At 41.0% G+C, this 15101-nt stretch overlaps 2 protein-coding genes across 3 annotated transcripts; one reads left to right on the forward strand and one right to left on the reverse strand.

The window, feature by feature from the left end:
* The first annotated feature begins 352 nt into the window (after positions 1 to 352).
* On the forward strand, positions 353 to 10748 carry LOC140769737 (proline iminopeptidase). Of its 2 annotated transcripts, XR_012105949.1 has the most exons (12): positions 353 to 511; positions 1067 to 1269; positions 1728 to 1826; positions 1911 to 2021; positions 2092 to 2154; positions 2302 to 2395; positions 7504 to 7601; positions 7790 to 7891; positions 8750 to 8863; positions 9339 to 9492; positions 9671 to 9745; positions 10390 to 10433. XR_012105949.1 is itself a non-coding variant. In XM_073110591.1 (11 exons), exons 1-11 carry the CDS (start codon positions 391 to 393, stop codon positions 10477 to 10479), a joined length of 1170 nt encoding a protein of 389 aa, XP_072966692.1. In that variant the 5' UTR covers positions 353 to 390; the 3' UTR covers positions 10480 to 10748. The 2 variants fall into 2 exon arrangements, 1 of the variants encoding a protein (XP_072966692.1); XM_073110591.1 differs by lacking the exon at positions 9339 to 9492 and having other exon boundaries at positions 10390 to 10748.
* A 91-nt stretch (positions 10749 to 10839) lies between these two features.
* On the reverse strand, positions 10840 to 14854 carry LOC140771422 (homeobox-leucine zipper protein GLABRA 2). Its single transcript, XM_073112969.1, has 11 exons — positions 14636 to 14854; positions 14260 to 14519; positions 14024 to 14141; positions 13718 to 13912; positions 13131 to 13511; positions 12788 to 12889; positions 12497 to 12706; positions 12206 to 12380; positions 11858 to 12126; positions 11677 to 11763; positions 10840 to 11591 (listed from the first exon to the last, which is right to left on the reverse strand). Exons 1-11 carry the CDS (start codon positions 14696 to 14698, stop codon positions 11208 to 11210), a joined length of 2244 nt encoding a protein of 747 aa, XP_072969070.1. The 5' UTR covers positions 14699 to 14854; the 3' UTR covers positions 10840 to 11207.
* Positions 14855 to 15101: the final 247 nt, after the last annotated feature.

Below are 15101 nucleotides of genomic sequence, written 5' to 3' on the forward strand. Positions count from 1 at the left end.
TTTAATTTTTTTTTTACTGAAATAGATTATTTTTAAATTTATTTACCAAATGAGGTTTAATTTACTATGGCCTTAATAAAAATGCTAATCACTTCAGTGTTTTTATCGCGAGATAATTCTTTCCTTAAACCAATGAAAGACTTTAAATAGATTTATATATAAAATACTGAACAGATCAACGTTTTAGCACTGATGAGTGTTTTTGTTAAGACTCAAGTGAATTAGATCATATTTGTTAAATAAAATAAGTTTGATGATAATCCTGGTAAAAAGGTTTTAGAACGGGGCTAGTTAGGTCAAAAACTCACAAACTTACAGAACTCGTTCGGGTCGAATCATCGCGATTTCCGACCTGGTCTCTCGAATCAATTCGAGAATACTACGAACAAGATGAGGTGCAACTCACTCCTCTCCACCATTTCCCTTCTAAACCCCGTCGCCACCGTTACTCCCAATCCCTCGCTTCCACGATTCCTTCCATCTCTCTTCCGCACCCGCAAGATTCTCTCTGGTCTCTCTCTCTCTCCCTCTCCCCTCCAATTGCAAATAAACAACGCTGATTCTTGATCTCTCCTTGAATCATGATGCCGATTTGGAGAATGCTTTGCTAGATAGACTTGCAAGGATTTGTTTTTGTTTTTGTTTTTTTTCCGTCATCTTTCTCTTGCGATTTTTTCAGAATTTTTATTTTGGAGTTCTTCCTGCTTAATTCTAGTCGTGTTATAAAGCCCAGATAATGCTGACCTTTATTGTTATAATCCCATTACGGGCGATGGATAAGTCATGCCTAACTAAGGATCTACACTAGTGCTAAGAAAGCTTGTTATATTCTCCAAATGACTCTTCTTTCCTTGATTCATATTTATTACATGCCATATTCAGCTATAATTTCAGATCTATTCAGTGTAGCTTATGCTATGTGTTTCTTTGCAATAAGAATAGTGAAAGAAGCGAATGTGCTTGTTATCAATTTATCGGCATGTGATGTAGGATATCTATGATATGTACCAGAAATTTGTTTTATTGCTTGTTTATCACTTAACGGGAGGTTTTGAATGATATGCAGGGAGAAACAAGTTGCTTGGTCGAGCTGACAATTGCCGTTCTCCTTGTGTCCAGCAATTGACGGCAGTTATGGGTTCATCAAATCATTCTGAAGAGTTTAATAGAAACCTTCATGCACATATAGAGCCTTACAGTTCAGGATTTCTGAAGGTCTCAGAAATCCATACATTGTACTGGGAACAATCAGGGAATCCCGACGGGCATGTGAGTATGCATCACTTGTATTGTTCAAACAAAAAACAAAACTTTTCTTTATAGTTCTCAGACCTTTCCACGCGTTCCATTGTAGATCTTTTTTGAATGATCTAGAAATTTAGATGTTCATCTCATGAGAAATTATAGGAAATATGCATGGAATAGTCTAAAGATGTTTAAGTAGTCCTATAATATGAAGTTTGAACAACTTTCGTGAAAGAATTGTTGGTTGGACCTATCCTTGCTTTCTCTATAGTAGAGACATCTATGGACCAATGAGAAGATACAACCCAAAGTCAGATGGTCTGGAGCTGAACTTTTATAATTTTATTAGTTTGGATATTCTCGACTTGAAGAATGTCTTTGTATTTTTTCTAACATTGGCATCAAATTCATCCTTATCTTTTCTTACCCTTAGTTTTGTTGTCATTTTTGTACTCTATTTGACAAATCCTACTTATTGCTAGCCTGTTGTCTTTCTTCATGGGGGTCCAGGAGCTGGTACCTCACCCAGTAACAGAAGATTCTTTGACCCAGAGTTCTATAGGATCATTTTGTTTGATCAGGTGCACTTCTGATCTCAAACTTTCAATATCTTTAATTACAAGTTAAAGAAATTCATTCTTCATTTCTTCTATTTCTGTTTCCAGCGTGGTGCAGGGAGAAGTACTCCACATGCCTGCTTAGAAAATAATACAACTTGGGACTTAGTTGATGACATTGAAAAGCTCAGAGAACATTTAGACATTCCAGAATGGCAGGTAATTTTGCCTCATATGGTTGTTCTCTTGGTCATGTTGTCGAACTCTAACAAATTTCAGAATAACGAAGGTATTTGGTGGTTCCTGGGGAAGCACTTTGGCCCTTGCATACAGCCAATTACACCCTGACAAGGTGAATAATTAATTGTCTTCTCATTATTATGCATCTTCTCAGAGGTTGAGTCTCTGCTTGGTCCATCATTATATAGCTATTAGAGATATTTCTGACTTTCTTCCAAGTAGAATTACTGTCAACAGATCTTTTATGCTGCTATGTTAGGTCACTGGTATTATTCTCAGAGGCATTTTCTTGCTAAGGAAGAAGGAGCTTGATTGGTTTTATGAAGGTGGTGCAGCAGCTATCTTCCCTGATGGTATGATGTTTTAGGTTTGCTTTTATTTCTTGGAGTAATTTTTAGCTCTAGCACAGTAGCACCCTTTGCACAGCTTGATAAATAGATGTTTCTTGATTTGACCTCCTTATTTTTAATATCTAAAGAAGGCACCATTAATTATAATATTTCAATTATATAATTTATGGTTATCATATGAACAAATTATTGAATTAGCAAAACCATGCTCACCAGCTCAGATGCCTGTTACGAACCTCCCTTTTGGCTATGGCTCTGATACCAGCTTGTTACGATCCTTCCTCGGCTATAGGCTCTGATACCAGATTGATACGAACTTGCACGGAACTTTGAGATCAGATCCCGAAATATCCCGCCGTTGGATCGCTGTGAAATTTTGATATGTTGTAGGCCCGGAAAAGAGCTTTCCAACGGATCTAGTTTCAGGCGGATCGGAGATGGGGATCTCGAAATATCGTTCGTTTAGTGGACGAACGTCAGGATACTCTGTTTTGGATTCCGTGGATGAAGGCACGAAATCCTAGGTAATGGTGGATTGTGGAGGGCCGGTGTTGATGGGGTGGCACCGGTGTAAAAGTGATGGTGGAAGGGTTATGGATGATGGAAAGGTTAGAGATAGCGATGGATAAATTGGAAGAAGGGGGAGAAGAGGGCCACTCCTAAGGGACTAGGGTGATTGGCCTGTCGAGGGAGATTAGAAGCGGCGTTGCCGGGGAGATTGAGGGAACGGGAGCGAAGAAGATGAAGGAGGCAAGGCAAACTCAATTCTCAATAATCAATAATAATTTTGGTTGCCCTACACATACTTTTATAGGCTAACCAACAACTCAATCTTATCCTAAAACACAATCTTATCCTAAAACTCAATCTTATCCTAAAACTCAATCTTATCCTAAAACTCAATCTTATCCTAAGGTAAATCCAAGCTTGAGACGATGTCGGTGAAGTCCGAATCGTATCAATCCACCACGCTTCCGCAACCTTGTCCTCAAGGTTTGAAATTTGGGAAGCGATCCATGATGTCTGCCTCTAGCTCCCATGTAGACTCGTCAGTAGGTTTGCCCAACCACTCAATCAGCACTTCAGTCTCTAATCTGGATCCTTGGCGTCTTCTCCTACGACTTAGGACTCGAACCGGCTCAGTGGAGCCATCTTCCTCCATTGGTTCGGGTAAGGTCGAACCCACTACATGGTTAGGCCCGATCTGGGCCTTCAATGCCGAGACATGGAAGACGGGATGTATCCTGGTTCCTTCAGGTAGGTCCAATCGGTAAGCTACTGGACCGATTCGTTGTAGCACTCGGTACGGACCATAGTACTTGTATCCCAACTTTTGGTTCAAAATGGGTCTCAATGTGGATTGTCGATACGGTTGAGCTCGAACGAACACCAATTGATCCACCTCAAATTCTCGCTCACGTCGGCCTTTGTCATGCGTTTGCTTCATGCGGTTTTGTGCTGTGGCTAGGTGAGTCTTGAGCCGTCTCAATGTTTCATCTCGATCAGCAAGCTCCAAGTCAAGCTCAGTCCTATCCGTCGCCGCGAGTCTATCGTAGGCACGCAAGACAGGGGGAGTGCGCCCATAAACCGCCTCAAATGGGGTCATGCCAATGCTTGAGTGATGAGCGGTATTGTATGACCACTCAGCCCAGGGAAGAAATTTGACCCAATCCTTTGGTCGATCCGCCACAAAGCATCGCAAGTATTGCTCTAGTCCACGATTCACCACCTCGGTTTGGCCATCCGTCTCGGGGTGATATGCTGAACTAAGATTGATTTGAGTCCCTTGCAATCTGAAGAACTCGGACCAAAACTCACTTATGAAGATGCGATCCCGGTCTGACACGATAGTCCTAGGCATCCCATGCAAGCGTGCCACTTCCCGAACAAAAATTTCAGCAACCCTTTTTGCTGAAAACGGGTGAGACAATGTTATGAAATGTGCATACTTGCTCAGTCTATCCACCACAACAAACACCACCGATTGTCCTCGAACTTCCGGCAGCCCCTCGATGAAGTCCATGGAGATATCCTCCCAAATACGCTCTGGTATCGGTAGTGGTTGCAGTAGCCCGCTAGGCTTGAGTGCCTCTGATTTGGTTCGTTGGCAGATTTGACATTCACGCACATACTTCTTCACGTCCGTCTTCATCCCAGTCCAAGTACAGTTTTGGGCCAGCCGCTTGTAAGTACGTAATACCCCTTCATGACCTGCTATAGGAGTATCATGGAAGTGTGACATCAATAGCCTCCGTAGCTCTTCGTTTCGGGGTACCTTGATTCGCCCGCGCTCTAGTACTAACCCATTGCGCTCCTCGTGCTCGGGGTTGCTTGAGGGGTTCGCTCTCAACTCCTCCATGAGTCGGACCAGATCACTATCCTCTGCACTGGCTCTTCGTAGATCTGAAAAGAAAGGAAAAGTGGGTGCCGAGAAAGAAGCGAGCCCCCTTTCTTTTGGAAGTTCAAGCAGCGGTTTACTTCCATCCAACAACACTCTCTGATCATCTCTCCAAAAAGTCAATGTGAGGCTTATAAAATCAAAGGTCACGGGCCCCAAGCTCCGAAGCCATTGGGTCCCTAAAACAATATCGGCACCTTGCAAGGCCAATGGATAAAGATCCAATGTGAAAATTTGGCCTTGCACCTTCAATTCTGCACCTCCACAAATAGAATCTGCTCGCAAGGTGGTGCCATCTCCAATCGTCACATCGAACCCTTCCGTGGGTTCCGACTCGAGCCCAATCTTCCTAAGGAGCCTCATGTCAATGAAGTTGTGGGTGGACCCGGTGTCAATCAAGATTCTCACTGTGGTTTTCTTGATTACACCGTTCACCCACAAGGTCTTTGGCGCGGCTGTCCCCGAATAGGCGTCGAGGGAGATTTTGGCCATCGTGTCCTCCGCGTGATGTTGCTCCTCAACTTCTTCTCCTCGATGTCCAGCCACATCTGCACTTTCAGCTGCCATGGGTGGAAGATCGTGGCCTTCTCCTTTGAGTGGTAGCTTGGCAGGGAGCTGCAACGTCATCGCTGGTGATGAAGCTGTCGTGGTCGACTGTCGATTGACCGAGGAGAATGGTAGAAGATCGCTGGAGGCCATATGCGATTTCTTCTTAGTTGCCGACTCACTATGGTTGCAAAGGGAGCTAGTGAAAGGCCGCCCAAGTGTCGAAATTCGCGGTTTCGGATCATCTCCTTCACCACCGATGAGGATTCCTAATGAGGGATATCCAGCGACCAGGTGTGGCGTAGCCAGCACTTCGCGATTTGTCGACAAGGTCTCCGGTGCATGGGAAGATGTGGAGGTTCCGAGGGCTGCTACAATGGTTGCAGATCTCATTGTAGTTGGTGGCAGTTCGTTGCGGCTGACCATAGGTCGAGGTGTAGAATCTCGCTCTTGCTGGATAGCCGAACTTTCCCCTATTTTTGTGATGAACGGGGAGGCCGTGGAGGATGTTGGGTATGTTGTGGAGGGTTCCCAATGCTGTCTTGTGATTGCCTTGCTTGTTGAAAAAGGTTTCGTCCATGCCCGTATTTCCTGCATCATCTCCATCATTATTTGCTTGTTGATGGCAATCTGTTTGGAAATAGACCCCAACATGGATAGAACGCTAGGTTCTTCCGTATTCCTATTAGATCGAGTGATCGTCATTGGAAGCGCTTGTCCGAGGAACGGTGGCTCTGATACCAGCTTGTTACGAACCTCCCTTTTGGCTATGGCTCTGATACCAGCTTGTTACGATCCTTCCTCGGCTATAGGCTCTGATACCAGATTGATACGAACTTGCACGGAACTTTGAGATCAGATCCCGAAATATCCCGCCGTTGGATCGCTGTGAAATTTTGATATGTTGTAGGCCCGGAAAAGAGCTTTCCAACGGATCTAGTTTCAGGCGGATCGGAGATGGGGATCTCGAAATATCGTTCGTTTAGTGGACGAACGTCAGGATACTCTGTTTTGGATTCCGTGGATGAAGGCACGAAATCCTAGGTAATGGTGGATTGTGGAGGGCCGGTGTTGATGGGGTGGCACCGGTGTAAAAGTGATGGTGGAAGGGTTATGGATGATGGAAAGGTTAGAGATAGCGATGGATAAATTGGAAGAAGGGGGAGAAGAGGGCCACTCCTAAGGGACTAGGGTGATTGGCCTGTCGAGGGAGATTAGAAGCGGCGTTGCCGGGGAGATTGAGGGAACGGGAGCGAAGAAGATGAAGGAGGCAAGGCAAACTCAATTCTCAATAATCAATAATAATTTTGGTTGCCCTACACATACTTTTATAGGCTAACCAACAACTCAATCTTATCCTAAAACACAATCTTATCCTAAAACTCAATCTTATCCTAAAACTCAATCTTATCCTAAAACTCAATCTTATCCTAAGGTAAATCCAAGCTTGAGACGATGTCGGTGAAGTCCGAATCGTATCAATGCCCTTAACTATTTAGTGTTGACTTCTCCTGGCATCCTGCTCCAAACAAATCTAGTAATTCTTTTGTTAGGATTTCTGCCTTCCATACATCTTAACTGCAGAGCTTTCTTGCTTTAATTTGCTTTATTGTCAGATCAGACCTTTCTTTTGTGCTGATATTTAATGGGAGGACTGCAGCATGACAACCTAAACCCAATATATACCCATCTCTTAGACCCACCTTTATACTCGAGAAAACCATGTCCAGTTGGGTCTGCATGATGTGTCCTAGTGAATGATTCACATTGTTGCAATGTCTGGGATAGGCATGATTTACCCAGCATTACCTTCATTATTAGAGGTGCTACTTTTATTCTCGAACCTATGGCGATTTGAGTGCAAGAGATAAGCCTTAACAGCTAGCACACTAGGTGGTAGCACTGAGAGCTTCTGTCATATGAACTCACAGTTGTACTTTTTTGAAGGATGACTGTCTTGAAAGGAGTAATAGATGTAAATAACGACATATTTGCAGCCTCTTGGTTTCTTAGTTATTTTTTCCATGCAACTATGCTCCTGCAGCTTTTCTGTCTCTTGTTTCATGTAAATAACTATATACCTGCAGCATACATTAGTGCAGATCTACATTTATATGGCAGATCAGTTGTTCATACTTGAAATGTTGCTATTCACATGAATTTTCAGCATGGGAGCCCTTTAGAGATTTCATTCCAGAAGATGAAAGGAATAATTTTATTGTTGCATATAGCAAAAGGCTAAATTCTCCTGATATTGGTGTCCAGGTAAGCACTTACTTTTTCTCTCGACAGTGATAGAAATTCTATGAATGTGGTGTCCTTAGTGCTTGATGTTCATATATGCCTATGCTTTTCAAACATACTATACTAGGAATGAGATGTGGTGTATTTTAAGTCTGAGTGACCCCTAATTTACCTGCATCTTAAGAAGGTCCTGTATCTTTCTCATTCAGGTTCAGGCTGCTAAAATTTGGACAACATGGGAGATGATGACTGCACATCTCATTCACAATGAAGAAAATATCAAAAGAGGGGAAGATGATAATTTCTCACTGGTAAGTCCTTTTCATGTGTTCATATTATTTGGTCAGTCTTTTTCTAACTTCAACTTACTTTGATCTATAAACCGGATCCCCTCACTGTTCAAGTTCCGGATGAGCAAAACTTAGTTGGCTAAATAATTTGATTCATATGCTGTAACTTGTTTAAAAACATGAATTTTCTATGCCCAGAAAAGGAAAGCAGCTGCTGAAAAAATTGGTTAGTAGCCACCTCATGTTTTAGTTTGCTACCACCCGAACTTGTAGTCATCTTAAATAGTTTTTCCAATACAAATTGGTAAACTTTACTACTATGTTCCAGATATAGGCTCACTACCTTGTTTGAGCTATTTTAATCTATGTTGCTGCTAAGTTTAAGAGACTTTATGCATTATGGGTACAATGCGGAGTAACAATTATTTAAAACCATATTTGTTCTGTTGGTTATTATCTTTACAGTTCAAACTGCTGCTAAACAGAAGCTACTAACCTCCTTTCCTTTTTCTGTAAGTTCAAGTGATTTGATCTTCTATTACAAAATTCTAATGTTATTTTGGCTTTTTCAGATATCCTTGACAACTATAGAATGAAGCAATATAATGTACTAGATAAATTGATAAAATGCAGAATGTTTATTGTGTCCTAAAAGTATGTTGACTTTCAAATTAAATGACAAAATGTGGAACGGTTATTGTGTCCTAAAAGTATGTTGACTGTCAAATTAATGACATCTTTATGTTTGGCATATTTGTCCATGCCATTAATGTGGATAATGTGCGGTTTGTTATATTTCTATCATGCTTAACCATACGCTACATCTAATCTTGAGAAAAGGTCTGCTCAAGTAGTCTGATTTCTTGTACCTTCTTGCAGGCATTTGCACGGATTGAAAACCACTATTTTTTGAATAAAGGTTTTCTGCCCTCTGATTCATACCTTTTGGACAATGTTGATAAGATTCGCCACATTAAAACTGTTATTGTACAGGTATTATTTTCTTATTTTGCCAAATAGAGATGAATTAATTCTGCATTTTTTCTTTTCTTTCTTGTTTACTGACTAGCAACTACAGTGTTTGGTGCTCTGCTTCACTAACTAGAAACTCCAATTACTTCTGAGATAGGCATGTCCATGTAATTTCTTCTATACCATACTTCTAAATTCTAATCATTGCCATTTGATCCAACAAACTCTTCAGAGACTTTATAAATTCCAAGTCATAGCATGGCCAACTTTAGAGTTTAGACTGATTTATCTATATTCTTGACTAGACGTTTGGCATATCCAGGTTGATTTTGTTGAGTTTTGACTTGCTTCAGCAAGATGTAAGGTCACTGTTCTAGACATTCCTTTTTGTTGGGGGTCTTGTCCTTTCAGTGCACATTTTGAATTTTGTTATAATTGAGTCCATCGTCTTTCTATTTTTCATTTATGAGTGCTTGAGAACAATTATGGGATGCAGGGTCAGCTATCCCGGAAGACATTTTGTTGAGCTATACTGGTTCACCACATAAAATGTTTGAATTCTGATTCCTTTCTTACGCCAATGGAAATTCTACATGGTGATATTGTCTTCTTATTTGGCATGTCCTTGTATTTGCTGCATCTCACTTTGGGTGAGTTGCATTTTAGGATCCCTTTTCTTTTAATTTATCTTATGTTTAACCTCCAATATGTTATTCTGAAGATATCTGCCTTCTAATACAACTTTCATGACCCTCTAATGGCTGGTTCGCCATTTTACAAGAATGTAGGCAGCTTGTTTGGTATCTGAAAACTGTTAAAACTTGGCAGGGAAGATACGATGTTTGCTGCCCGATGATGTCAGCCTGGGATCTTCATAAAGCATGGCCAGAGGCAGAATTAAAGGTCAGAGTAGTCAAAATTGGTTCCATAATATTTAGAATACTGACAGTTATTTTACATCAAATAAGAGCATCATCTGTTAAATCACTATATAATTTTGCCGAAGAAAATCTCCAATATTCTTTGTGGGTTATTATTAATCTTTTTTCATATTGACCTTTCCTGATGTGTGTAATTCTTTAACCGTTAAAAAAGTTATTTTTTTCTTAGGATATTGAAAAACAATTTACTTGTTTAAAGTTCTGTTATTTGTGGATTTCAACTGAAACTGATGTTCTCTCTTTCTTGCCACTCCAATCATTGGTATGACAGTTGTGTTTACACATTATTTTGAAATTGTGCTTGCTTTCATTTTGGGAAAATGAAATACATTTGGATGGTCGATGTTAGGTCCATAGTTGACAACAAGTTTATCCTCAAGTAGATTTAAGTAGATTTTGATAACTTCGAGTTATCTATCCAAAGCCAAAATGGTTGAGGATTATTACGGTAATCAGTGATAAAAGATCTGGCTATGCTGTGTGTCTTTGAATTTGGATGAGATTGAAAACTGTATTAACATTCTAAGCATGCGCTTATGTTATCTGCCTCCATTGGCATTTGATAAGAATCAAAATATACTAACATTGTCTTACATATGGATGCAGGTAGTCCCAGACGCAGGTCATTCGGCCAATGAAATTGGGATCGCTGCTGAGCTGGTTGCAGCTAATGAAAGATTTAAAAGTAGATATTGAGAAAGGATATGGCTTAACTAAAATTGTCGGCTAATGAAGCAAGCCCTCCTTGTTCCATGCAATCTATTAGCTTGTTAAAATAATGTGCAAGTGAATTCCATACTATATATTCTTCACATTACAAAGAGGTACGGCCGTACGGGTCCAGTCCTATTGGAAACTGATAAGTATTGCCTCCTTTACTTTTTTGGTTTCTTTTTTCCCGAGTTTCAAGGGCTATTTGTATAAAAGAGCTCTTAAATTTTAGTAATAGAAGGATTAAGTTCTTGTGAGCACCTCCTATATAAATTATTATATAAAAAAAAATGTATATCTAATGTAGAAAATGGGCACTCCAATCTTCAGCTATAATTAGATTGATTCTGGAATCTAAAATATGCGGAAGAATGTTGCTTTACATAAAAACAACTACATATATTAGTGGACATTTTGGTAGGATGGATAGGAATTGTGACAGATCCACATGTGAATCTATTTTTCTGGATTAGGACAACAATAGACAACAAAAAGTTTTAGAATAGATGTACGTCATTTCATTTTTCTCGAGGGATGCCAGAGAGTGTTTACGGAGGACACAATGCACCTGTGCAGTGCTATGTTGACGCTGTGTCTGCGGCTACAAATCTAACGTCACCTGTCACTTCTCCTTGACGTATTGTATGCTATAACCGTTGAAAAGAATTGCAGCTTATCCAAGGTTATTCTAACAATTAGCTTCTGTTCGATAATCACCCGTCCTCACACTGCAAGGCTTTCTTAATGTTATGCAATGTGCATGAAACGAGAGAGGTTGCAGTTTCCACGGACTCTGTCGTCAGCTTGGTTAAAGCCGAGGAGCTTGCAAGGATTTGGAATGCCACCGTAAGAAGTGAGCCTCCTTCCGTCGTTTTCTCCTCTTTTCTTGATGTAATCACGAGGGACTTGGCGTCAGGCCCATCAGGAAGTATGGAGAACCCGGATGGTAATATGGTGATGTTGCTTGAGTCGCATCCAGTCATCACAGATCGCAAGCTATCGACATCCACCGGTGCATACACGATCATCGATTCATATGCATTTGTGCAACTGTCCTGAAGAACCCACATGCTATTGTTTTCGGTGGATTTTGTTGCCTGAATTCAAGCAAAGAAGAATTATAACTTTTATCTGAATCAGATAGAAGTTTCAGTTGATGTTTTAGATATGATCTGAACTCACATGGACTGTAACTGAGTTACCGCGATCTTGGCCCTTCGCAAGATTCACAATAGTTTGAGTAGGGCCTTCAGATAGCATGACATCCCACTGAAATCATCAACAGAATCATCAGTTTTACGTTTTATGCCGAGGTTTGATCAATTGCAGAGTGAATTCAACTATCATCAAACTATATCTTTACCTCAGTTCTTCGCGACTCGTCTTTCAAGAAATCGAAGAGAACCATGGAGGAAACAGGCAGCCATGTTGACAAAGCTGCACAAACAATGGTTCCTTGAGGTTCTCCAGGTTCATTTATGTTCTTCCGGGATGTGAACTTGATCTCCTCGCCGTCCTTTGACGCCTTATGCCATGTACGGTACCGCGATCCGCCGATATTGCAACAAAAGCTTGAAGTCATTCTATGAGCAAGATTCAGAATACTCTTCCTTCCTACTAGTGTGGAAACTCCTGAAGGAAATAGTATGTGAGGTGAAAAAGAAAAGAATTGTCAAGCTTCGGTTGATTGGTACTGGAGTTGTTTCATTACCATTTGAATCCTTAGTTGGAACATTTGTTGCCACGAAGAAAACCAGCCTCTCACATTGGAGTTGCAGTGTTGCCATCCAGTGTCTAGCACCAAATGCTAGGCCATTTACGACTATCGGTCGGTACATCGTCGGAACTACAGAGCTTTGGCATTCAATGTGCTCCATCCAAGTCACCTAATTTACACAGAAATCAAATATGGGCAGTTGGGCACATAGATTAACGGAAAATAGCTCTTCATTCAATTTTATCTTGGCAGGTGAAGCAATAAACTAGGAGCTAAGCAACTTACTTTGCAGTGACCATTGGCTTGGTCCTCTATGATGCAGCCTGAAGGATTCTTTCGGCATTTAACAAGTGATGCGTCTATCGTCTCTTCAATTTTATCCACGGATACATCCACAATTGCCCATTTCTCAGGGCTCAATTGCTTGCAGTACCGAACGAAGTAGAATTCTCTTGTGGGTATCATAGGTGTAAGCATTTGAAGCTCGGCAAACATCTAAAAGAAATCAAGGTAACAATGATATCTTAGTATTTTTTTTTAACCTTCTGAACAATGATATGGGTTACAGAAATTTACCAGTTGCAATGTTCCGTCCTTGCTTTCACTCTCTCCAGTATAAATAAAGTCTAAAGTGGCCGCCTTGGAGACCATGCAAGGAAAGAGTTCCTTCCATTGGTTCTGCAAGAAGTTGAAAGAGTAGTAGCTTCAGACTAGTGAAAGCTTATTTGCCGAGAACACCAATCACTTAGGAAGTTTGCAGTTTTAACTTTTTTATATTTTTCTCTGATGAACCGAATAGAAGTAGCTATATGCTGACCGAAATCTTAAATACAAGAGTTTAAACTATTGCTGCAGATTCAAATAATTATAAAGTACAACTGCAAGAAGGATTAATTCGAAACAGAAGTACTAACTGTACCACATCAACGAAAGCCTGCACAAGGCGTTTGATGTCGAGAAAGACAATTCCAGTCTCCCTCGAGGCTTCAATTGATCGCTTGACCTGCCTCTTGCTAGAACCATTAGGCGAGAATTCTCGAATATACTCATCATAATTTAGTATTTCTCGACCGGTCTCGATGCTTCGGATCCATAATGGTTCCTGGGAGGAAGCCATCTTGATCAGCTCATCCAAGGCCAGTTTGGCAAGCTCTAAAATCCTTGATTTCTCGAGCCCAAAAGATCCGCTGTAGCAGTCTAAGGTGCTAATGTTATTCTGGTTGGTTCCTGCAGAGCATGAGGAACTTGGCGATCCACCTCCATCTGCAATCTTTCCTTGCGTTCCTTGCAATTTTTTGATCTACATGTTGTAGAAGTTCGTTCAGAATATATGCAGTTAATAAGAGCAGCAGCAATTAAAGCATTCATTGCATGTGAAGAATCTACTCAAAAACATGGTAGTGCTTTACTACTCCATTATGATTTAGCTCAATCTTTCAGCTATGTCATTCCTTAACTTGGATAAAGAAGTTGCATTTTATCCCTAGTGGAAGTTAATTCACAGACCTCAGCTTTGAGCCTGGCATTCTCTATGCGTAATTGCTGCTCCTCAGTAGTCATTGCAGTGTCCTTGCCTGAGGTAGCAAAGCCACAATTTGGACAGCAAGCTTTCTTGACCGTCTCCCTCATGGCGCGGTTTTCCTCTCGCAGTTTCTCCATCTCCGACTTCAGCAGCGAATTCTCATGGCGTTCCTGAATTGCCTGATGCATTGTAGCAGTTTCTCATTAGCCATTGGTTGCAACAAGATAATAAGAAAATGTACAAGAATTCATAGCATTAGCATATGGCACAAAAGTTGTTTGCATGAGTACCTTGATTTGGGTTCTCCTGTTCTGGAACCAGAACTTGACTTGCCTCGGCGAAAGGCCTAATTGCTTGCTCAATTGCTGCCTCTGCTTCTCATCTGGGTGGGGTGACTCCTTGAACAACCTGATATTTTTGACTCAATCTCTCTTGTTAACGGAACTACTTACTACTCACTACATGCATGAATGATTTACTACTATAATATAGAGAAGTTATAGTATGAAAGCTAATCAAAACTCACGCTTCCATCTCTCTAATCTGTTCAACTGTGTGCCTATGATACTTCTTCCTCTTCTTCTTCTTCCTCTTATCTCCTGCCTCCTCTTCCTCGTCCTCCTCCTCCGCAGATCCATTCCCTTCGCCATCGTCATCTGATCGGTCCCCCGGACCGGTGTTCTCACTGCTGATCTCCACTGTATCCTCTCTACGCCCTCCACCGCTCCCCTCGTCCCCTTCCTCCACTTCCTCTCTAACTGCTGCGGCATTACGAAACACACCAGCCTAATTGTAGTGCAAAAGTGAAGAAGAAGAAGAAAAAAAGTTCATGAATAGTGACATCTCAAAACAGTTGCAAGAAGAACGCAAATAAGAGATTAGAGGATTAAGACAGTGCTAACGAGTGATAGAGAGAGTGCTGGGGATGCGAAGAAATCTTTGGTATGTGAGTTGACGTGATCCATCCTTTAGAAAACTCTATTGAGCATTGGAGAGTTAATAAGAGTTTTGAACATGGGAGGGAGTTAAAAGAGAATAAGTAGAGAGAGAGAGAGAGAGAGGATCTGGAATATGAAAGGTGAAATAAAGAACATACAACAAAGAGAATGATTTGAAGAAGAAGAAGAAGAAGAAGAAGAAGAAGAAGAAGAGTTTATTGAAGGGGGGCTGTTAGGATTGAATGTTAGTTACGGGTGGGAGAAGTCATTATGGACAAAAAGGCCAGCTTGAGATGGTTAGCAAAGCCAAATCTTGGCTTGGACTCATAGACAAAGCTATGGGACCAATAAGAACAAGTAGAGTGCGTTCAACCTTTAGCTTTTGTTGTTCTCAGCACCACTCTCTTATGGCAATCACAACCATTGTTAT

Source organism: Typha angustifolia, chromosome 11 (genome assembly GCF_048772165.1).
Source record: "Typha angustifolia cultivar Huaian chromosome 11, ASM4877216v1, whole genome shotgun sequence".
NCBI lineage: Eukaryota > Viridiplantae > Streptophyta > Magnoliopsida > Poales > Typhaceae > Typha > Typha angustifolia.

Bases quoted from the DNA above. Each gene is read 5' to 3' on its own strand.
- LOC140771422 (XM_073112969.1), bottom strand. From the start codon at position 14,698: ATGGATCACGTCAACTCACATACCAAAGATTTCTTCGCATCCCCAGCA. The intron at 14,520-14,635 runs GTTAGCACTGTC...CACTACAATTAG, and splicing joins CAGCACTCTCTCTATCACTC to GCTGGTGTGTTTCGTAATGC. The intron at 12,127-12,205 runs GTAATGAAACAA...TATTTCCTTCAG, and splicing joins TCCAACTAAGGATTCAAATG to GAGTTTCCACACTAGTAGGA.
- LOC140769737 (XM_073110591.1), top strand. From the start codon at position 391: ATGAGGTGCAACTCACTCCTCTCCACCATTTCCCTTCTAAACCCCGTC. The intron at 2,396-7,503 runs GTATGATGTTTT...ATGAATTTTCAG, and splicing joins AGCAGCTATCTTCCCTGATG to CATGGGAGCCCTTTAGAGAT. The intron at 7,602-7,789 runs GTAAGCACTTAC...TTTCTCATTCAG, and splicing joins CTCCTGATATTGGTGTCCAG to GTTCAGGCTGCTAAAATTTG.